At 38.7% G+C, this 23,294-nt stretch overlaps 1 protein-coding gene and 1 long non-coding RNA gene across 2 annotated transcripts; one reads left to right on the top strand and one right to left on the bottom strand.

Moving 5' to 3' along the window:
- Nucleotides 1–613: 613 nt before the first annotated feature.
- kcnk7 (potassium channel, two pore domain subfamily K, member 7) lies at nucleotides 614–7,390 on the bottom strand. The gene is given in 3 exon segments (NM_001122816.1): nucleotides 614–880; nucleotides 2,370–2,765; nucleotides 7,016–7,390. Coding segments are annotated over 3 exon segments (969 nt in total). The 5' UTR covers nucleotides 7,332–7,390; the 3' UTR covers nucleotides 614–623.
- Nucleotides 7,391–7,592: 202 nt separating this feature from the next.
- On the top strand, nucleotides 7,593–12,647 carry LOC108648349. The gene is made up of 3 exons (XR_001925150.2): nucleotides 7,593–7,676; nucleotides 11,317–11,423; nucleotides 12,382–12,647. It is a non-coding gene; the product is annotated as an uncharacterized LOC108648349 (long non-coding RNA).
- The last annotated feature ends 10,647 nt before the right edge of the window (nucleotides 12,648–23,294 follow it).

Below are 23,294 nucleotides of genomic sequence, written 5' to 3'. Positions count from 1 at the left end.
AAAAGGACTTACTGGCATAAACTGTTTTATTGTAATTGCTTTAAGTGATTTAGAGATTAATTGCTTTGTTAAAAAGTCAAGGTCACATTAAAATTATACACCTTATCACTAGCAGTATATTACCTGCAATAGCTAATAACTGGTGTTATTTGTAAAGCACCTATAATAATGTCATGTAATTATATGCCAACATTTCTTCCTCTAATATTCACAAAATTAAGCAATTAAGCTAAATATCCCTTTCTATAATAGATTTCATTTGCAGAAAGAAATGCTTTTGCTGTTTTATGGCTATTACAGTTACCAATATCCCTCTGACTTTAGAAACAATAACCTACTGATTCTTCTGTACCCAGCCACCTCCTACAGCCTAAATTATTTTATATTGTAGACTTAAATATACAAGAAGCACATAAATGTCTGTAGTAGGAAACGGCAGCCATTTACAGTACTGAACACATTTATTCATGCTCATCCTGAAGAATGCTACTGAGGAAACCTTCATACATAATTTATTTCCCTGGAAACACAGGAAAAATATAAGAATACTAAACCTATTTTTATCTTATCTCTGAGAAACAAAACAAAAAAACCCAATTAGATAATTTTTTTATTTTTTGTGATCAGTTGAAAGCTGGATTAAAGGAACCATATGACTTCTCGGTACTTGGAGAAAGTGAGTGTGGAACACGTCGTCTGGTTTTTTCCTCATGTTTTTGAACTATAGGTCCACCTGCCTTACAAGCTAGATCGCAACCAGTTTCCCAGTCTCTCCTGTCTTCTCCAAACAAGAAAAGGCCGAATAAACGATTATAGTTTAGAACGTTCTTTATCACCTCTACCACAAGAAATACAGCAACCAGTCCGATTAGCAAGTAACCTACATAGAAAAAAGGAAGTGTAATGAGTAAAGGTTCTTATTATTTTTTTGCAAAGTAGCGTGTTATAAAAAGTCAGTTATTCAGCATGTTAAATGGATGGAACCTGCCATTTGCAAATGTCTTCTAGATGAGCTGCTACACTTGAGCAGAAGTAACCTCTGTAACACATTCAATATTTGCAAGTCCCTGTTCATGATAGAATTAACTAAAAGGCAGTGGTTGCAGTTCACACATCTTAATATCAGCCCTTCTTCATTGCTTTCACCAGAACCTCATGCTGCAAAAATGATGTTGTGGCTACAGCACAAAAAAATAACTGTTTAGTCTTGTATTTGCATCTCTTTACTCTGTAAAGTGGTGTGAAATGATGGCACTATATAAATAATAATACTAATAAGATCTGAACCCAGGACCCTACATTTTATGAAATGCATTGTTAATGTGCTGCTAGGTTCATGAATTGTGACAAAAAAGTTGAGGAAGAAGTTGTGGAACACAGAGTCTGAGGACTGTATAAAAAGTTGAAGGCAAATATAAGAACATTAACAGGGTAAAAGTCCCACAATTTGCATTCAAAGTATGTAAGTCAGTGAAGGGAAATGAAATATGCATTGCTGGAAATGTTATGAAATAAAAGAATTAGTCTAGTGTCTGTTTTTTATGCGCCGAGAGCTGCATGCTGAGTGGAATGTTAAACAGTAGTCTGAAGCAGTTAGTACAGAATAAATATTAGGTGGGGATAAAAAAAAAAAGCTTGATTCTAAAGCTCCATGAATTTGAGATAGGCCTTATTTCAGTCAGTAGTTCACAATAAAGGGAAAAAGTTACCTATTACATTTAAAGGATAACTAAACCCTAAAAGCGCTAGAAATGCATTATTTTATAAACTGAACTGCCTGAATCTGCCAAGAGGTTTAGCAGCTCTGTAACAGTAATAATCCAAGCATTCAAAGTTGACTGCCCAGTAAAACTGACATGCTCACAGGGCCGGCATCAAACAGTACTGCACTTATGGTCCCCAAAAGGGTATAAGCGTAGTTTGCTGATGAAAAATTTGGTGGCGCTTGTGGGCAAGTGGGCGGAGTTTGGGTTGGTAATCGGAAAGGTTTCAACATAATGGGGTTTTACAGGGGCGGATTAGGAGCTTGGTCATGAGCATGCAGGTATTCTTTTTTTCCCATGGGGGCCCCATTATATTTATTGGCAGAGCCCTCTGACCAAGGCCTAAGTGACCAATGGGTTACTAATGGGGGCCTTCAGTCCTACTAATTTATTATTATGGGCCACGGGATTCCTGTGTTCTGGGAAGCTGTTGAGAAGCTAAAATTCCAGATTGTTGCAAACATCACAGCGAAAATTAGGTTTCCCTGTCATAGAAGCTAGTGCTGCAGGGCTGATTATTACATTCTGATGTACATTGCACTGGTATTTATGTTATATGTAAATGTATTATAACAGATCATCTAATAAAAAAAAGGTTTAACTTACATATGACTAACAACTTGTAAAGAACAGGCAACCTTTGTTCATTTCTTTCTCCAGGAACATAGTCTCCCAAACCTATGGTGCTTAAAGAAATAAAACAAAAGTACAGAGCATCTACATAACCCCAGTTCTCTTCAATAGCATTAAACACAATAGCTGGGATGAAGAAGAAGATCAAAGCAGTAAAGAATATAAAAATTGAAGCAAGAATCCATTCCAGTTTTTTCCTGGATATACTGCACTGACGCTGAAGCTTGTTTATTGGCTTGTCCCATAGGAGGATCAGCAAGTTCCGAACTATAATAGAAAGGACTGATAAAGTAAGGGGAATTCCAAATATGGCATACACCAGACAAAACGCTTTTCCACCCAATGAAATTGGAAACGGGTGTCCGTAACCTAAAGTGGGAAAAAATAAATATAAATTATAGAAAACTGCTAAGCACACCTAAGTATGTAGGACATTTTTATTTTTAAGTGTACAAACAAAGGTTTGTAACATTTTTCTACAACTATTTTTTTTTTTTTTATTTATTCAGGTCTGGCTCAGAATTCCACTGTCAGTTTTGATGCATGCACTGGGATGTTGTAGGTAACATGTAACACACAGCAAATTTGCATTTCATTCTTTTTATAGTGGTTTGCAAACAACCCACATGGTAAAAGGAGCAGTTTACTTTTTAACAAAACCAATTTTTAAATAGTATACCACAAATAATGCATTATTATATTTGTTTTTTAAAATATAGGTTTATTTTACCACCCTCTCATATAAGCTCTAAGTCAGGTTCAGACTTTTGTTATGGAAATTTCAGATAAGTCATTTGAGGTAATTACGTAAGGTTTATTAGACACTTACGTGGGTTCTGAGCAAAAAATAGTCAGAACAACAGAACAAAGACAGCACATGGTTTATATACTTTGTGATAGTAACATATGTCATAAGTGTGTGTGTGCGCATAGAAATATCTGTTTACAGCACAGAAAACAAGGTCTTTGCCAAATAGGTGGTTCTGTCTTCAAGGCTATAGTTGACGTAACTAAGGCTAGCTTGAGAACAGAATCCATCCAAGTCAGGGGGGCCTGTGGGTGATACACACAGAATGTATACTGTACCTTATCACTTGGTTTACATTTTATACATTAGGTTATCAATGCTCATCGGCATCAGAGAAATGCCAGCAACTAATTTTTAATTGTGACAGACAAAAATTCATGAACATTTCTTGGCAAGAACTGTATTTTTATGTCAATAGTTTTAAAGTTACTTGTGGATGTAACTGCAATTGAAAGCATTATTTGTTTACCCCTTTCTGGTCTCTGATTGTGATGCTGAAAACAATGACAATTAACAGGTCTGTTAATTTGCTGTTTTTTGCTACATTGTTTTATTAGTTAGAACCAGTAAAGCAGAAAATATCAACAGCTAGACAGATACCAATTTCAACGGTAATTACTTTAAAACTATTGATTTCTTTAATGAATGCATATTGGAAAGTTGCTTAGAATTACATTTTCCTTCTTTATGCAGAATAATCAGTTTTAATCTTTTTTATTTTAGAAAAACAGCAAAAAAAATATAGAAAATAAAATGCAACTAAAAACATCATTAATTGTGTACTATTTTAAAATGATGGGTACTATAAAAGGTAAACTGCTTCTTTAAAAATAATGTGAATCATCATACCAAAAAGATACAATTTTGTTAGTTTGTTTCTCAAGGACCCAATATACTGGGGGTAAAAATCCCCATAATTTGAAGGGTACAACAGCCCTTGATACACTTTAGGACTGCTTTGGGAAAGGCTCCTGCACATTACATAAAGAGCAGCAAGCATCAACCCTATTAGAGCATGTATGATGGGGGACAATTGTAGGCAGTCTGATGCTTTAATGTTAAATGCAACATTCATGTACATGTATAAATCCTAATAACTCAAGGGAAAATAATTTAGGTTAGTGACAGGCAATACTATTTTAGATCTACCATGTAATTCAGCCTTAAACAGTTTTTATACAGACAAAAGTGGGTTTGTCAACTGCCAGTTGTCTTTTAACAGTGGGCAACATATATGGTCAGCTGGTGCAGTGGGGCTCAGCATCACTAACAATAATGTTGGTCCATCCAAGAGCTAATCACAAATGTACTTGTACCAAAACATACTCCTCAATACTTGTGTCAAAATGCTAAGGATCCAAGTGCTTTTCCTTTCCCTCATGAATACAATGTGGCTGAATGCAGACAGTACCGTATTCATCAGGGCAGCCCAGGTCTTAGCGCTAAACTCCACAAGCGATTTTGTCAGATCATCAAAACGCATCTGGATGTAGTCACATGGTTCAAAATATAGTGGCACTGATACAGATGTGTAAATTACATGTAACTTTTGCCATCCAACACAATCAAATTCAGCTAGAGCAACTTTTGCTTTATTGAAATACATTGATTGTTGAATGTAGATGCATGAAGAAAAGCCACCATCCAACATTTTATACTCGTGAGCCACATTCAAGTGTTGGGGAGCAACACAAGCATGGAAAAAGTTCCTGGGGATGCAAAAAAGAGTTATAATTGGCTATTTGGTAGCCCCTATGTGAACTGACTGCATATAGAATGCTCTGTTTGGCTTTACACTGGGTTTTAGGCAATCAACACTTGCCTCCAAGCAAGAAAGAAGAAATTCAAACATGTTGCTCATGAACCACTGGTTGGGGATCAATGGCCTATGGAGATCAGATTAAATCTGACTCTCAAAATCTGATCAAAAACGCTTGGGGAGTTTAGCCCTTAGGGCTAGACTCTGCAGGAGATTTTGATCATGTTTTATGGGTCAGATTTTATCTGGTCTTGTCACGACACAGCATGAGATTTTTGTAGGATCCTACAAAATCTGATCTCCATTGGCTGTAATGTAATTTCAGATCAGATAAAGCAGGAGGGTGTCTTTTGTTCCTGCATCTACAGGCGACAGTCAGTGTACTTCAATGAGGGGAAAAAAAGTGTCTGTCAGGCACCATCAGAGTTTATCTTGTCGTATGAAGATGCAGCGTTCCTTCTGACAATGTTGCGTCAGACAGCAATCCTTTCATGTGGTTTACACATCAGATTTTTCTTTCATTCCCATTATATTTTGAACCATGCGACTACACCCAACTTGTAGGATGCTTTTTGTTGTTCTGATAAAAGCTCCTGTCGCATTTAAGCTGGCCATACACGCACCGATAATATCGTACGAAACCTCGCTTCGTACGATATTCGGTGCGTGTATGGGAAGTCGGCGAGTCGACCGGTATCACGGGAGGCTGCTGATATCGGTCGAATCGCCGATCGGCCAGGTCAAAAGATTTTGATTGGGCGCCATAGAAGGCGCCTGAGCAAAATCTGCCGTCAGGGCTGAATCGGCAGAGGGAGGTAGAAATCCTATTGTTTCTATCTCCTTATCTGCCGTTTCAGCCCTGAAGGTTAGTGGCGGGTCTGACGATCTTTCGTGCGACCAGTGGCCACCTTTAGCCCTTATTGTTTCATTCTGGAGTGCAAAAATGTGCGGCTGCTCACAGTAGTACAGTGTGCAAAGTGTAAAAAACATGGTGGTTTGGAATTTTCTGTACTGTGCTCCAAGTGAGAAATGTGAAAGCTGAGACAGTAGACAGAAGTACTAATCTTACTAAAAAATAAATATAGAATCTGCACCTCTAGTTAATCAGGGATGAAAAAGAAAAATCAAACACATAAAACCTATTGCATTGGCCTGGAATAAGGATTTCAAGCAGAAATCGCTTTAAAAAAAAAAAAGCCTCTGTGTTCCTAAATAAACATCCTCACAATGATTTTCAGGCAGTATTAACAGAAAAAAGGGGTTAGATTGTTCTGTGCTCCGCCCCAGTTAGTGATCATTCTCTCTAACATGTTACCAATTAAACAGCTGACAAAGTGTGGACTTTTAGAACTGCAGATACAGAAGGACTCATTAATAAAGCAAGCAATGTGCAAAGTGAAAATGGCATACATAAATCACAGGGTTGTTCCACAGAATTCCTGAATTACTGTGGTTGCTTAGCAGGCCTGTAATTATCATGCAACTCTCTTGCTCACTCAGTTGTTAGTTTGTATGCTGGCTCCTAATTGCCAGGTGTGCCTGTGCTATATATTGCATAGGGTGGCCATTCACCCTTAGGCCAGCACCTCCATTTGCAGCCAGTCCTGCGTATGTTAATACAAGTCGAGAAACACTGTATGAGCTTTCTAACGGTCATGTAAACTACTTAGCCATATGCCTGTACAGTACCTCATAAAGCATGAATGACCCACTATTTATAGTGCTGTTTGGGCCTCTGTGTACTTGAAATGCCTACTCTGAACCAGTATGGTTCTGGACATATGTATGGCTAAACTGTACTGATTATGCCTTACATGTGGCAAATGGTTTGTATGGGCCCGAGTCTGAGATATACTGGAGATCTTAACAAACAAGAGCCAGCGTATAACTTCCCAAGACCCTTTAAATGTTTAACCTGATTCCCATCCCTGAGCTATTATTTATTATACTGTAGGGGATCCTTACAACAGCCACTTTCCAATGACCCCAAATGTTTTATTTGTGTTTTATAAAACCAGTTTTAAGTTCAAAATCGACAAAAACCTCTGTTACCTATGGTGGTCAGGGTGGTTCCAGTGAAGAAAAGAGAAGAAATAAAGTCCCATTTGAGTTCGTGGATGGAGATATTGCGGTGCACAGACACCCCAAAACTTTTCACTAGCAGCGCCTTTCGTATAAAGTCATCTAATAGCACCTCGGAGAGACAAGGGTGTTTTGCCAGAAACTCGCTCCACATGGTCTCCACTTCCCTCCTGAGCCGCTCCTCCTGGGGCTGCTCCAGCGTGGAGAAGACAAAGGCGCCCAGGAGCAGGAAGAGCGAGTAACTCAGAAGGAGAAGCAGCAGGAAGAGTGCGCGCCTACCCACCATGCTCTGCGCTGCTCACTGCGGAACTGTCAGCAGGAGAAGCAGCAGGAAGAATGCGCGCCTACCCACCATGCTCTGCGCTGCTCACAGCGGAACTGTCAGCAGGAGAAGCAGCAGGAAGAGTGCGCACCTACCCACCATGCTTTGCGCTGCTCACAGCGGAACTGTCAGCAGGAGAAGCAGCAGGAAGAGTGCGCACCTACCCACCATGCTTTGCGCTGCTCACAGCGGAACTGTCCGGCCTGAACTTACTGAGGGGCAATAGGAATACCGTGTAGAAGTGTGGGCTCTGCTGAACCGTGACTTTGCTGTCCACGCCAGAGTTTGCAAAACCCCATAGGCTTTCAGGTGACTTTCATTTTAAAGGGAGCAAATACGCTGCTTTGGGTGGGATATATTTTTATGGTTAACTTATTTTTCCAAATGTAACATTAGAATGAATATCATTGGCAAACATCAGCCTTGAAATGAATGTTCCTCAGTTAAACCCTCCTGTGCTCACAGGATAATAAAACACCTGTATACACCTTGTTTGGGGAGTTGCTCTGAGCAAAATGGCAAATAAAGTCTCACCTGTGTCTGAGAACAATCATACAACTAGAGGCGAAACTAGAAGGTTCTAGGGACCCCAACAAAAATATTGGGTCCCCTTAACTTTTAGTAAAAAGACATATTTCGAAAACATATGTAACACTTGTTTGGCTTATATATGGCAAAACCAAGGCTAGTGATAGGTATAGAGCATGTGTTACATGCGACCTTAATACACAGGAGTGGGCCTCCGCTATATGGGAGGTGTTATTGGAGCTGAGGGTGTAGTCGAACTACAACTATATAGAGCGTGTGTGGTGCAGATAGAATAATGGACGCCAGAAAGGTTCTTGCTCATGAACTATAGTACAAGTTTATTGGACAAGGCACAACTTAATAGTGCAGCAGGGATTATACTCACAGACACAGCAGATTGAATGGTCACAGAGAATAACAGCAGATGTGACACTTAAGGAACAGTATAACCCACTTGAAGGATATGCAGAGTATTAGTTGCGAGCCCAGAAATGGATGCCCTTTACTGGAACGGATCCCCTCCAGCCAACTATGGTTCAGGGTAAGGTACTGCCTGAAACCTACGTCTTAACTGTGGTCCCTACAGCAAGGCATACAAAGCCTGGGTTATACTAAACCCTTACAGTCTCCTTTGATGGGGCTAGTGCTGCCCTTACTGAATAAGCTGACTATGCTCACCACTCCTAGAGGGTGCTATTAAGTAAGACTGACTGTGCTGGCTTGTTCTCATTCACGGGGCCCTGTCCCTGACTTTAGAAATGGCTGGTTCTCTTTACTGGGGCCTAATGCCTCAGGCTCAGTGACATGAAGCCTTGAGACAACAGCAGCACTTCCTTGTGCAAGACACTATATAGTCTGCCAAGGGGAGTGGTCAACCTGAGCTAAACCTATAGGGGGTAGCCTAAGAACTGTAACCTATAACAGCACAGATAAGGGAAAGATAAGGGATAACACCATAGGGAGCTTAACCCTATGGGTCCCTACACATATATTGCGTATCGGTCAGTCACCGCTGGGCCCGCTATACCTCCTGAACACTCAGCAGTTACATATAATACATGAGAGTTTTACATGTCCTTTAAAATATACCCTTATAAACTGTACTTAGTGATCAGTTATAATGACATTTGTATCACGACTCACAGAAACTTGGGTATTATTAAAAATAATGCATCTCCTGTTGTAAAATTTGAGAATTTTAAAAGGCACCTCAAAGTACCTTGCCCGGTATAAAAGCACTAAGTCATTGTGCTCTCATGTGGTCATGTAACCTAACTGTGACTTCTAATATCCTTGTATTTTACAAGGCGGTTACATTATTCCCAATGTGATACAAAATAACTGTTTATATTACTGTTATTATAAAATGGGGTAACCTTATCAAATGTAGATGTCCAAAACTAAACGGTATTAGTGATCTTAGAATTTGCAACAGGGGGTGTTTCTAAGGGGAAAGTTAGGTTTCCAGTGCAATACTTGGTTTAGAATGAATTTTCTCACCCATTTTTGTAAAATCTTTTCTATTTATAAAATTAGTTATTTACAGTTACTAATCTTCTTGTTCCTATGTTTTAAAGTTATGCATTAACATTTGCAAATGTTATTTTTCAACACACTGATTTCCTGCATTAGCTGTTTGCTGCTTTTACAAAATTTACTTAATATGGAATTTGTTAAGGGATGCTAACATTTTGCATACAATTGTATGTCAGTGTTGGGGGGATTCAGTTACAAAGATTATTTGACATTGGCTTCATGGATTCTGATAGCACAAAATACCGGCACAACAGGATTTGTTTTAGCGGGATAAACCCTGCTGATTTAATAGTAGCAAACCATGTACATGTACGTGTAACATGGTTTGCTACTATTAAATCAGCAGGGTTTATCCCGCTAAAACAAATCCTGTTGTGCCGGTATTTTGTGCTATTTGGATTGTGGAGGAGAGTGCCGACGTCTCTTTAAATACTGTGCACCAGGTGGAACAGAGTGGAAAGGCCAGGGTGTGCTGGTGAGTTTGGATTGGCTTCATGGATTCTGAGCACACCAAGGGCATATTTATTACAGTGTGTAAGCCAGCATCTCTGGTGATGTTGCCCATAGCAACCAATCAGCAATAAAAATTGAACAGTTAGAAAACAAAAGCAAATATGTGATTGGTGCTATGGGCAACATCACTGGTGATCTTGGCTTACACACTATAATAAATATTATTTTTGTCTGAACAAATTAAAATAAATAACACTTTTAAAATAAAAAGAAAAACTATTTTGACATTTTGTTGTTTAGAAAACAGTAAAATTCAATTTTCATCAAAGCAAATGGTAATATAAATGTTTTAAATATGTATTGAAGAATGCCCTTCCCAATATTTTGCAGCATATATTTTTTTGCATACTAATAAAAATGTTTTTTTAGAGAAAGCTTATAGCATGTCTTTGTTATGGAACCATAGATGAAGGACATAGGAAATGAGATGGAAAATCGATTGTCTCTTTTAAAATGCACAATTAATGCAGAGCATTAGAGAAATATTACATCATTTTCACTATATTCAGCATTTCTGCTTCAGTCTCCTCATATATTCATTCGCATATGTGAGTTCTAAAGCTAAAGTGCACAGAATAGTAATTGTTATTGTAATGAGTTATACCACTAAGGTGCTGACTACAGGTTTATAGTTTAATTTTTAAATTTAGATTTAAATGCTGCAGATGTTTATGGTTTTTGTCTAATTATAGATATCTAAGACTACATTTTTTTATTGGTCAGCAAATGATTTTTATTTAAATAACCATTGTGACACAGTTGAGCAGTTGTTTAAAGCAACAGGTATGGTCAAGTTGCCCTTTACACAGAGGTCACCAAGAAAATAAAGTTGAAATAAAAATATGAATTTAAGACATCTTCAATAACTACAGCCCTTTAGCAGGGAAGATCTGTGCCTCCAAATATACCCCCAGTAGCCCCCATCTTCTTTTCTGCTGATTCCCTGCACATGCTCTGTGCTGCTGTCACTGACTGAGCTTAGGGACTGACGCACAAAATACTTTATATAGAAGACATAAATGTCACAATATATGTCAGATTAGTAATTTATTAAGATTAACATTACATGGCAGCTCTGAAACCAGGGCCACTAGCATCCGAATTTAATAATCAGCCCTGTAATATCAGCTTATTTTCCAAGCTAACCTTTTTTTCTGATGAGGTTTTGCAACAATCCCTAAGCTCAGCTTCCTAACGGCTGCTAAGATTCCATTCAGCATATGAGTGTTGCAGACACTTTTCAAGATGGGGAGCTCTTGTGGCAATTGTAAAGACCTGGGTCATTGCTGCTATTAATATGCTGAATTTTTAGCCATATTCATTTTTAGGGTTTAGTTCTCTTTTAAATACATATATTTTTTTTATTCTCTAGGTGACCTCTGTGGATCTTTGAGTGCCTCTTCCCTGTACATTTACAAGTTGCCCTTTACATCAGTTGCACTTGCATTTTGACTACCCTGATGTTTCTTCTTTACAAACGTGAGTCTACATGCAATTTTTATGTCTGCCATGGGAATTGTGCCTTATTTAATTTCTAATAACTACGTAGCAGACACAAGTGGCAGGTGTCACGCTCTCAGTTGTGGTCCAATGCCAGACTCAGTACAACCAGTCAGTACCAGGACAAGATACACTGGCAGTAGCATACGGTTTTTTGGATTTTTTTTATGGGTGCAGAGGTGCCCATTGCATCTTAGTGGAGAAAAAGCACCCTGAGGCATATATAAAGTAAAGACAAACCAACAAAACAGGTTGTGTTTTAGGTTATTGCTTTGTCAAACAGTAACTTGCTGTAATACTACATAGCTGCCAGTCATTTCATTACAAGAGGCAAGAAGGAAAGAAAATGTATCATCAATAAAGTATGTATCGTCTCCAGCAGACAGTGGATTGAGCAGAAGACAGTGATTTCTGCAATAATTAGCTGTTATACAGATGTCACATGTTAAATGACCTATGAAATATTCAGACAACACAGTAGAAACAAATGAAAGCGAAGCAGTTGGGGGTGCTCATTGAAATTCTATTAGCAGGAAGGCACATTCTGAAAACATGTCATAATGGCCGTTTTATCGGTTTACTACCTGTACAGCATCTCATTGTCAGGAGACGTTCTGAACATCATACATATGAATGAGGCATTTTGCTGTGGTGAAAAACTTCATAATCTGTCAAGATTTGTAATAAAATGTACAAGGTAAAAAAAACTCTGCTTTGCAGCAGGTTAAACTTAACATTTTTTGTTCATTTGCTGCTACTTCAAATATTGAAACGTTTTTGAAGAGTTTTTGTCTTTTAAATGCTTAGCAAAAAGGCTGCAAGTGAAAGGGTATAACACAGTATTTTAACGCATTTTGCCTCTCCCTCCATATTTATGGTCACAATCAATAAAACCTCTATTTCTTTTTAACAGCTTTCCTTCCTTTCCTTTTAACAGCTCGAGAGCCTGTCTGCCCTGGTCTCTTGGCCCGAGAGTCTGTCGGCCCTGGCCTCTTGGCCCGAGAGTCTGTCTGCCCTGGCCTATTGGCCCGAGAGTCTGTCTGCCCTGGCCTCTTGGCCCGAGAGTCTGTCTGCCCTGGCCTCATAAATACTCCTAGTATTTTCACCAAGGAATGGTAAAGACCAAGCAACAAACTGCTCTGAAGTTGCCAGCAATAAGTCCAGAATTGAAAACCATTAAAGGAGAAGGAAAGGCTAAGTCACTTGGGGGTGCCAAAATGTTAGGCACCCCCAAGTGACTTTAATCGCTTACCTTTTACCCCAGGCTTGGTGCCCCTGTTAGGAGAAAACCACACCAGCCCAGGGAACCTGCAGCAAGCGCTTCCTTCTGTTGTTAAAATCCCTGGGCCGGTGCATGCACAGTAGAGTGAAAAGTTCGGCTTTTCAATCAACTTCGCATGCGCACTTCAAATATTGAAACGTTTTTGAAGAGTTTTTGTCTTTTAAATGCTTAGCAAAAAGGCTGCAAGTGAAAGGGTATAACACAGTATTTTAACGCATTTTGCCTCTCCCTCCATATTTATGGTCACAATCAATAAAACCTCTATTTCTTTTTAACAGCTTTCCTTCCTTTCCTTTTAACAGCTCGAGAGTCTGTCTGCCCTGGCCTCTTGGCCCGAGAGTCTGTCTGCCCTGGCCTCTTGGCCCGAGAGTCTGTCTGCCCTGGCCTCTTGGCCCGAGGTCATAAATACTCCTAGTATTTTCACCAAGGAATGGTAAAGACCAAGCAACAAACTGCTCTGAAGTTGCCAGCAATAAGTCCAGAATTGAAAACCATTAAAGGAGAAGGAAAGGCTAAGTCACTTGGGGGTGCCAAAATGTTAGGCACCCCCAAGTGACTTTAATCGCTTACCTTTTACCCCAGGCTTGGTGCCCCTGTTAGGAGAAAACCACACCAGCCCAGGGAACCTGCAGCAAGCGCTTCCTTCTGTTGTTAAAATCCCTGGGCCGGTGCATGCACAGTAGAGTGAAAAGTTCGGCTTTTCAATCAACTTCGCATGCGCAAGCGTGTGAATAAGGAAGAGGAGACCACGCTCGCAGGTACCCCGGGCTGGTGCCAAGCAAATGGATGTGCACACCAGCACTTAATTCTCAGTGATAAGAATACAGTATTATTACACATTCTGTTGCATGATAATTTTAATTAAGGAGACAATTAGAGCAAGCGCTTCCAGATATTTGTTGAATTGTGCACAACTAGGGACAATTTCTTCAGGGGATAGAATAGTGGTTTGAAACCCAGTCCCTAATGTCAAAATTATTATATACAGTAGTGCTATTTCCCTAGTTGTTAGTCAGAAAGCAGTGTGTCTTGTTTTTATATCTATGTTGTTGGCCCATATCTGACACACTTTAACATAGTGATTGGAAAGTGATGTTCATTTCTCTTTCATCTTTGATCAAAGTGGATATGTCTGGGTAGCCTGGTATCAACAGGGCCCACTAAAGAGTTCTGCCCTAGAGGGACAACCTTTGTAGAGAAAGTGAGGAAACATGGACCCCTTAAAGGGGAAGGAAAGGCTATGTCACTTGGGGGTGCTAAAATGTTAAGCACCCCCAAGTGACTTGAATCGCTTACCTCGTGCCCTGGGCTGGTGCCCCTATTAGGAGAAAACTGCATCAGCCCGGGGTACCTGAGTGAAAAAGCCAACTTCTCTGTTAAAGTTCGACTTTTCACTCTACTGCGCATGCGTGCGCGGCGAAGAAGAAAGGAGGAAGCGCTGCAGGTACCCCTAGCTGGTGCTGTTCTCTCCGTACAGGGACACCAGCCCTGGGTAAAAGGTAAGCGATTCAAGTAAATTGGGGGTGCCTAACATTTTGGCACCCCCAAGTGACTTAGCTTTTCCTTCTCCTTTAAAGGAGAAGAAAAGGCAAAGTCACTTGGGGGTGCTAAAATGTTACCTTGTACCCCGAGCTGGTGCCCCTGTTAAGAGAGAACAGCACCAGCCTGGGGTAGCAGTGAGCGCTTCCTCCTAACATTTTGGCACCCCCAAGTGACTTAGCCTTTCCTTCTCCTTTAAATGAAGTTTAGCCAGATTACAGGACTAGTTTTGTCACAGTACTTTTTTAGGAACATAAGATAGTAAGGCAAGCTAGAAAGAGCAGCATTTTGCTGCACGTAAGGATTGAGATAGCTGGAAGTAGTAATCCCTTAGGCATAACTGGCCCAAAGTGAAGGGACCACAGTGTAAAGGGATTTCAGGCTTTCAGTGTAATACTCCCTGAACAGTTTCCACTGGAGGGGATCCAGGCCACTAGCTGGTAGACCTAAAAAGGTGTATCTTAACTGACAACTCAATCTCCACAGCACTGCCCAAAATACTACCTCATACCCTTTGGTGCATTGAAAATAAAGTCTTTTTATTTTGTTTGCAAGAACCTCTGTTGTGCTTTTTTGTTTCTACTGTACACAGCAGCAGAGTCATTTTGTTTGGTTATAGGTTCTTTAAGATCTAGAATTGTACATATTTAGGTGGAAATATCTGTTCAGAAGAACTGCTTGTTGCGTTGTTGCTTCAAGTAATTGGTTTTAAACAAACGAAAACGTTTTCTTATGAGTTTCTCATGTCCCAGTGATAGAACCATCATGTTATGAGAAACCATTACCTAAAATAGAAATGTTTAAAAGAGCAAATAGCAGGTTCAGATAAAAAGGTAATTTGAGTAAAAAAAATTAATTGCAATTAATTGTTGGAATATTGCTATATTGATATCTGTGGAGAGTATGGATTTAAAAATTAGTCCCACTTCCTATTGTAGAATAGTAGCTGATAGCATTGTCGGAATGCGAGAACATAAAGACAGGCCGGAGAGCTACAGATATACATGCCTATTTATATTATTTTAGATAAAGACAGTGGGCAAGTTCTGGCATACTGCACGTTATCATCAGATAATTGGCACTGGAGGTCATGATCAACCTTTTGAAGTAGCACCATGGGCTCGCTTTGAGATATATTCCTACCAACCATTTTTTACCCTTTTGCAGTTCTTATTGATATTCCAGAGGTGAAAGAAACAGACCTTTTGTGATAGAAAAATGTGAGAGAGGTGTCTAGAATTACACCTAGGCAGCAGTCTTGTCCTGGGAGCAAAACAGCCAGTAACTGGACCTCAAATTCTAAAATTAGGTCAAAAGAAGTGCCTTTGGCAGCCGTGAAACCAGTTTGTTATTTTTAGCGTCTCTGACAATTTAAAAAAAAAAAAAAAAAAATAGTCATTGTTTCCTGCTCTTCTACATTTATCTGCTCTTATACTTCTCTTGTGCTCAGTATCTTTCCTTCCATTTGTTATATATCTTGCCTGTCAACTTCTGGTAGCATATTGCTCTGGTGTTAATATGCACTTTCACCGATATTAATATTTTTTTCTTAAGGTGTATATGGGTCAGTTCTTACTATTCTGCATATAAGGACATAACACACTCTATAGACACATCTATTTAGACGTTAAAGGAATTCTATTGTGATTTTTTTATGGTATCATTTTTATTACTAAATTACACTGTGTACCTTGCAAATAATTCATTCCACCTTTAAAATTTTATTCTTGAACCGACAAATGTATTTTTATTGTTTTTTTATTTGTTTTAGTATTGGTGTGTAGGCAGCCATCCTAAGTCATTGTGTCTGATCCTGAACTTTCAGAAAGAGTAAGCACTTCACAATGCACAATGTTACCTGCCCATTGTGAGGGGAAAGGGAGGGGTGATATCAATCCAACTAGCAGTGCAGCAGTAAAAAGAGACTGAAGTTTATCAGAGCACAAGTCACATGGCTGGGGACACCTGAGACACTAAGGTTATGTTTAGCTCCATGTCAAATTTTAATATGAAATATTAAAAAATCTGTTAGCTCTTTTTAAAAATTGATTTCAATGCAGGCCTGGAGGAGCACTCTTAACTGCTGGCGTTTAAAGGGACATATAATCAAAAGTTAAAACTGATGTTTCCACATTTTAAAATAAGACTTTTTCAGTATAGTTTAAAGGCATACTGTCATGTTTTTATGGTGTACTTTTTATTTCTAAATTACACTGTTTACATAGCAATTAATTCTTGAAAAAAATGTTTTTCCGGTAATATTGGTGGGTAGGCAGCAATTCCAATGCATTGTGCCTGATTCTGAGCTTTCAGAAGGAGCCAGCTCTACACATTAGGATGGCTTTCAGGTAACCTATTGTTTCTCCTGCTCCCATGTAACTTGAGGAGTCCCAAGTCCCAAGCCAGACTTGGATTTCTTACTATTGAGCTGCTATCTTGCTCCCTTCCCATTGTTCTGCTGATTGGCTGCTGGGGGGGGGGAAGGGAGGGGCGTGGTGATATCACTCCAACTTGTAGTGCAGCAGTAAAGTGTGACTGAAGTTTATCAGAGCACAAGTCACATGGCTGTAGCACCCTGGGAAATGAAGAATATGGCTAGCCCCATGTAATACTTCAAAATGAAATATAGAAAAAAATCTGTTTGCATTTTTGAAAAACAGATTTTAATGCAGGATTCTGCTGGAGAAGCTCTATTAACTGAAAAACATGTTTTCCTATGACAGTATTCCTTTAATTGAAAAGTATGTGCCATTTGAGTGCTGTCTGTAGCTCAGAACACAAGTAGGGAAGTTTGTGGTTCATTGGTAGATCAGTGTGCAAGTAGCATAAAGAAGAGGTGAGTTGTCTGAGTGCATGATTTAAAAAATGGCTTTTTTACATAAAAACAACACAGAAATGTTAATTAAAATTTATTAAAAAGTCTTCTTTTTACAAAGGAAACTGTATGTCAGTTTTCAGTTTTTGAAATGTCCCTTTAATACGGCAGTTCTCCTTTATTGCTGCAGTTTAATATTTCCTGGATAAGAAGAGCAGATTTCTGGAAGCAATTTAGGAACCAGCAAAATTAGCTGAATAGAAAAGTAACATCTGGCTGTATAAACAATAATAAATCAGCCACAGTATGATAAAACATTTGTTTACTATCAAAAGCAGGTCACAAATGTGCAGTTTCTCTGCTAATACAATGCTGCTGTTTTGAACTGTTTATAGATAAGGCATTTAAGGATCAGGGTTTTTTTTAACATCTCCTTCTCCATGTGTGACTATTAAACATGAGCATGATTTCCTTAGCTGCTGCAGGAAGGGCAATCAAAACGAGTTTTGCCCTTTCAGAGAACTCATTCTGTGATATATTTAAGCCTAATATGAAATGTGGTTGAGATCTATTACTATTAGTGTTTCTTCCATCTGGATTTCTGCTGTGTTTTCTTAGTACAAGTACAAATCATGTTGCAACTGACTCTTTAAGCCAAATTATTTTCATAACAAAAATGGCCAGAATTATTCCTTACATTTTTTTTGTAAAAATTAGCATTTTCCTCAAGATTGTTATTTCATACAGTACAAAATAATAATTCTCGAAGGTTTTCTGGCATCACTCAGCATAGGAAATTTCTACCAATCAGTGCTGGAACAGTTGTATTACTCTTTCATGTCAGTATTACAGGCATAAGTTTGCTTAAAACACTTATGGACAGGTCAATGCTAAGAGCAAGAATGGCAGAACCCATTAGCCACTTTGAGGTTTCAGACATGCTTTTCTGAGTATAAGCTCACAAAGGAATTGTGTGAAAACAAGTAATTTCCACTCAAACCATAAATCAACATATCAAAATCAACCCTATGCTCCCTACAAGCAGTCCTTCTGGTGACATTGCTTCTGGCTACAGTTTGGAACTCAGCAATGAGTTCATCCGAGGGGACATGATTACTCTGTACAAATACATTAGAGGGGATTATAGGCAGATAGGGGATGTTCTTTTTTCCCATAAAAACAATCAGCGCACCAGAGGTCACCCCTATAGATTAGAGGAACAGAGCTTCCATTTGAAGCAGCGTAGGTGGTTTTTCACGGTGAGGGCAGTGAGGTTGGGGAATGCCCTTCCTAGAGATGTGGTAATGGCAGATTCTGTTAATGCCTTTAAGAGGGGCCTGGATGAGTTCTTGAACAATCAGAATATCCAAGGCTATTGTGATACTAATATCTACAGTTAGTATTAGTGGTTGTATATATAGTTTATGTATGTGATAGTATAGATTGGTAAGTATAGGTTGTGTGTGCTGGGTTTACTTGGAAGGGTTGAACTTGATAGACTCTTTTTTCAATCCTATGTAACTATGCAACTATGTAAATTTACACAAAGGGGTGTATTTATTAACATTGGAAACTAACATCACTGTTGATGTTGCCCATAGCACCCAATCAGGTTTTTGATTTTGTTTAACTTGTAGGAGACCATTCAAATCTAATTGCTGATTAATTGCTATGGGCAACATCACCGGTGATGTTTGTTTCCAAATTTAATAAATAATCCCCAAAGTGTTTGGATACTTTGGATAAATATGTCTTCTGATACTTTTGATCATATAGTTTACTCCTCAAGTGGAAAAACTGAGCAGTTTGGAAGTAAATGAACTGTGGGTTAGCCAATTCAGCTGCCCCAAGAAAGTGTTAAATTCAGGTATGCATAAATGTATTCCCGGGCACTTTTCCCTTTAACATTATATCAATATTGATGTTCCTAAAAAATTACGTTGGAACATGCCAGTATTGCTGAAGAGTTGCTGCACCAAAATCCTTCTAGCCAAAAGTCCCCCAAATCTGCCCCCAGCCCAATAATACCTGAGCCAACATTTTGACATGGCTAAAGATGTGTCAGTCACGCTGGGCTGGAGGTGGCATGATGCTTCTATAGGCTGAATTACTTTTTTTATTTGTAAATAGCCTGTGGAAGGATCATGCCACCCCCAAACCAGCATGAAAGAAGAAAAACAACTTGGCTTCTTCCTGGCCCCCTTCCTGGTGAGCAGGTGCTGCTGGGCTGGGGGTGGCTTTGAGGGACATTTAGCCAGAAATATTTTGGTGCTGCAACTTTAGTATTACTGACACGTTCACACACTCCTATAGGTTTTCACGGGGACATGTCAGTATTGCTTTAATGTTTTTAAAGAAAATCAAACTTTTAAAAGCCTCTTTCCTTTGACAGCTCCTGTTGTGACACTGTGGGACCAGCTGCTCAGTGCCTAGCTCCCTATGCAGGATATACTTTTAGGCAGAAGCCATCCCCTGCTGTTATGCCACTACGCTGAGCTCTTTAGGGATAGAGCAGCATCTATATGGCATTTCTGCATAACCCCCACTTTACACATAGCTTGCTGCCTGAACATTACATTCTGCATAACATTAGATTTCCATAAATGGGTTTAATTTTGGCAACATGAATTATTTTGACAGAATGTGATGGCACAATGGCAGAATTTAATCTTTCTCATAATGGAATGTTTGGCAGAAAGGAATGTTTGAAAAATCATTAATTTATAGTTAATGAAACAGCAAAAAGGAGTAACACGCTCGATCCTGGGGTGGGGGGGTAGCAGAGAATGGGGCAGCCTTTGGGCACCCCAAACTGAAATCCAGCACTTGATTTAGCTTGCCAATACAAGGCTTTTAGCTCAACAGCTATTTTTTTTTAGACTGAGTGTCATTTACCCTAGGGTTAACTAAATGCAGTGGGGCACAGTCAGCATATTTATATGCATCCAGGCAATGATTTGTGTGTAACCACATTACGTACTTTGGATATTTATTTAGCCAAACAGGTGTGCTTGCAATTTTTTTTTTTGCAGTCTTAAACCTTTGTTTCTTTTCAGATGAAGGCCACACACCCATGAACATCTTGGTTTGATATAAATTGTGCCTTTATGCATTTATGTACTGTAGGCAGTAGTCACAACTTGCAGCATATAAGTTGTACACTTAAGAGATCATGCAGTATAGGTTAACAACCTTTATTCAGATAACGAGAAATAAAAATAAAAAAAATCTTGTCTTGTGTACAGTGACTTGATGCACAGATACATATTACATACCAGGATTTATAAAAAAAATGCGCATTTATAGAGTTTGCTACATGCACACCCTATTACTCAAAGCATTATTACACACAAATTTTTATTGCATTGTTAAAAATTATGTGGATAAATTTGGATTTTCTTTTAGAAAGTTTACTACTGGCACATAGTATGTGTACTATATGTAGATTCTTTTATCAAATATGGCTGCCACTAACAAAAGAACATTTAGTAATCTGCTCATTGTTTAGTAAGTGATTTATTTGTAGACGGATATCTAATAAAATACCTAATGCAAATGGGCTGAGGAATAGTCTCAAACAAAAAAAAAAGTACATTTCAAAATAAACTGATATCTAGTGTTGAGCACTGCAAAACTGACTGCAGAGTAACATACAGTGCTAGATTAGGTTTTCATGCCTAGTAATCTACTTCACCATGCAGTTGTGTCATTGTAATAACCAAACCCCTCTAACTGTGTAAATATGTGTGCAACAACCTTTTATTTTTTAAAATGATAGGTCTACAAAAACTGTTTGCTGTGACCATTTTAAGGTTTTACATCAGCAGTTCTCAACCTGTAGGTCGGGATCCCTTTGGGGGTCAAACAAACCTTTTACAGGGGTCGCCTAAGAGGCCCTCAACTTATCTGGTGAGGTTGCTGAACAATTCATTAAAATGTGAAACAATTCTAATGCTCTCTCTCCAACCTTTAAAATGGCAAGCTTTGTCTGCAGCTATAGGACAGCTATGCATGCTGTACCCTATTTATAATAAATCCTCACAAAAACCATTTGTAATTGAGCCCCAAAGCTTCTCCAGTTAAAACAATGGAAGCATCTTTATACAAACTATGAATCCCTATATTGGTAAAAACAAACAAAAACATCTACATAGAGTTGTGTGATTTGATGGTAGTTTGCATGCTCACTAGCATATAATATACCATTAAAATCCAAAAATCTACTAATATTCAAAATTCTATGACTGAAAATTTAAAAAAGGAGAAAGCTAGAAGTTTGATAATAAAAAAGTCTATGTGTAATAATGTGTTGCTCTCCATAGCCAACTCCAGCCCTAATATTCTATTTCACATCTCCCTTTCAACATAGTGCCAGGGATCATTTAAATGTTTTTTGATCCTTTCATGCTAATCATCTGCATCTGCACACTCAAATCATAAAATGCATCTTCATAAAGAAAGTAATTTGTTTACAGTAAGTGTCCATGGTATATGTATGTTTCAGCATTGTTTACAATTTACTTCTCCTTTTCTAAGCCGCTTGCCCTCCTTCCTCAGTAATTTACTTTGGCTATTGGCTAGTGAGCATGCTTAGTTCTTCTCAACTCTGATTACTAAACATGCCCTCTAGTCAAGCAGTCAATGAAGAAATGGCATTGCTGATTCTCATAGAAACTGTGCTCTAGCTGTCTGCTCATATTTTTTTCTTCTAACCTTTTTTCCTGAGCCCAGCTTAACCATTACAGTGCTGAATTCAAGCAGGACTATTTATCAAAGTAAGTTCTGCCTGGGTAAGCCTGCATTCTTCATTGTATGAACTTTACAGTGTGCATGTGTTGTTTGCAGATGTAAACTTCACTGATGATGTGTCAGAGGGAAAATGGCTGCCAGGTGAAAACTGCTATTTGTTTTAGGGAAAGAGGATGGGGTTGGAAAATGGAAAGGCTATATGCAGTACAAATTATGCCATTTGGGTGGGGGAGATGCCAAACCTATATAAATTATATCAAAATGTAGGCTTTAAATGTCCTTTAAAGGTATGTCTTTTTTCAACCCAACTTACTATGTTACTATGTTACTTGCTTTAAAATGCGCTCCATGCATTTCCGTATAGTTGCACGCAGCACTGCTCAGTCCTACTGGTGAGGCAGTAGCTACAGAGTTCCCTTTGCTCCCAATCTCAATAGGTGCAGCACCCTTGTGCCTAAAGAATCAGGTACAGGTATGGGACCTGTTATCCAGAATGCTCAGGACATGGGGTTTTCCGGATAAGAGATCTTTCCGTAATTTGGATCCCCATAACTTAAGATCTCCCAACTTAAGTCTGCTAAAAATAACTTAAATATTGAATAAACCCAATAGGCTTGTTTTGCCTCCAATAAGGATTTATTATTTCTTAGTTGGGATCAAGTACAAGGTACTGTTTTATTATTACAGAGAAAAAAGGAAATCATTTTTAAAAATTTGAATTATTTGCTTAGAATGGAGTCTATGGGAGATGGGCTTTCCGTAATTCAGAACTTTCTGGATAATGGATTCCGGATAAGGGGTCCCATACCTGTACAGACATCACTTGCGTGTCAAACATCAGAAATCATGCTAGCCAGATGTCCACGTAGTTGCATCTGATTTGAGCTGAAATTACCGCAGTTGCAGTAATTTTGTTGAAATGGACACAATTGCAGTAGGTACAGCACAACTGTACCAATCGCATTGTGCTGTAGCAACCGCAATGATGCTTCACTTCTGCAAAGAACTTATGCATTATGGGGAAAAAAATATGGCACTCAAAATTGCACTTAGCTCACTGCAGTTGAAGATGTACATGTGCAATTTCATCACTATGAACTCTCTCAAAATTATTTTTTGACCATCACTGCTAGAGGAAGTATAGAGGATAACCAAGCAAATTAAGCAATGCTGGCTTGGATCTTATTATTTGTACATGTATAATAATTGGCTTAAAATATTACAGATGCTGGTGATTAACAGAATATTTTCTAGTTAAACCAATATTGTTTGTGGAGTACCTCAGACTTCTGTCACTGGGCCATTGGTTTTTACCTTATTCATAAATAACCTTCAAACTCTCCTAAGTAAGAAACCCATTACACACAAAAGGACCAAAATGTGCAATTCCAAATAATCCTTATTTTGACTGATATGCCTTTTTTTCTAGAACTTAAATAAATCCTTGTTGATGGCAAACCTAATA

This window comes from Xenopus tropicalis, chromosome 8, assembly GCF_000004195.4.
Source record: "Xenopus tropicalis strain Nigerian chromosome 8, UCB_Xtro_10.0, whole genome shotgun sequence".
In the NCBI taxonomy this organism is placed as follows: domain Eukaryota; kingdom Metazoa; phylum Chordata; class Amphibia; order Anura; family Pipidae; genus Xenopus; species Xenopus tropicalis.
This window is presented reverse-complemented; position numbering and strand designations above follow the sequence as displayed.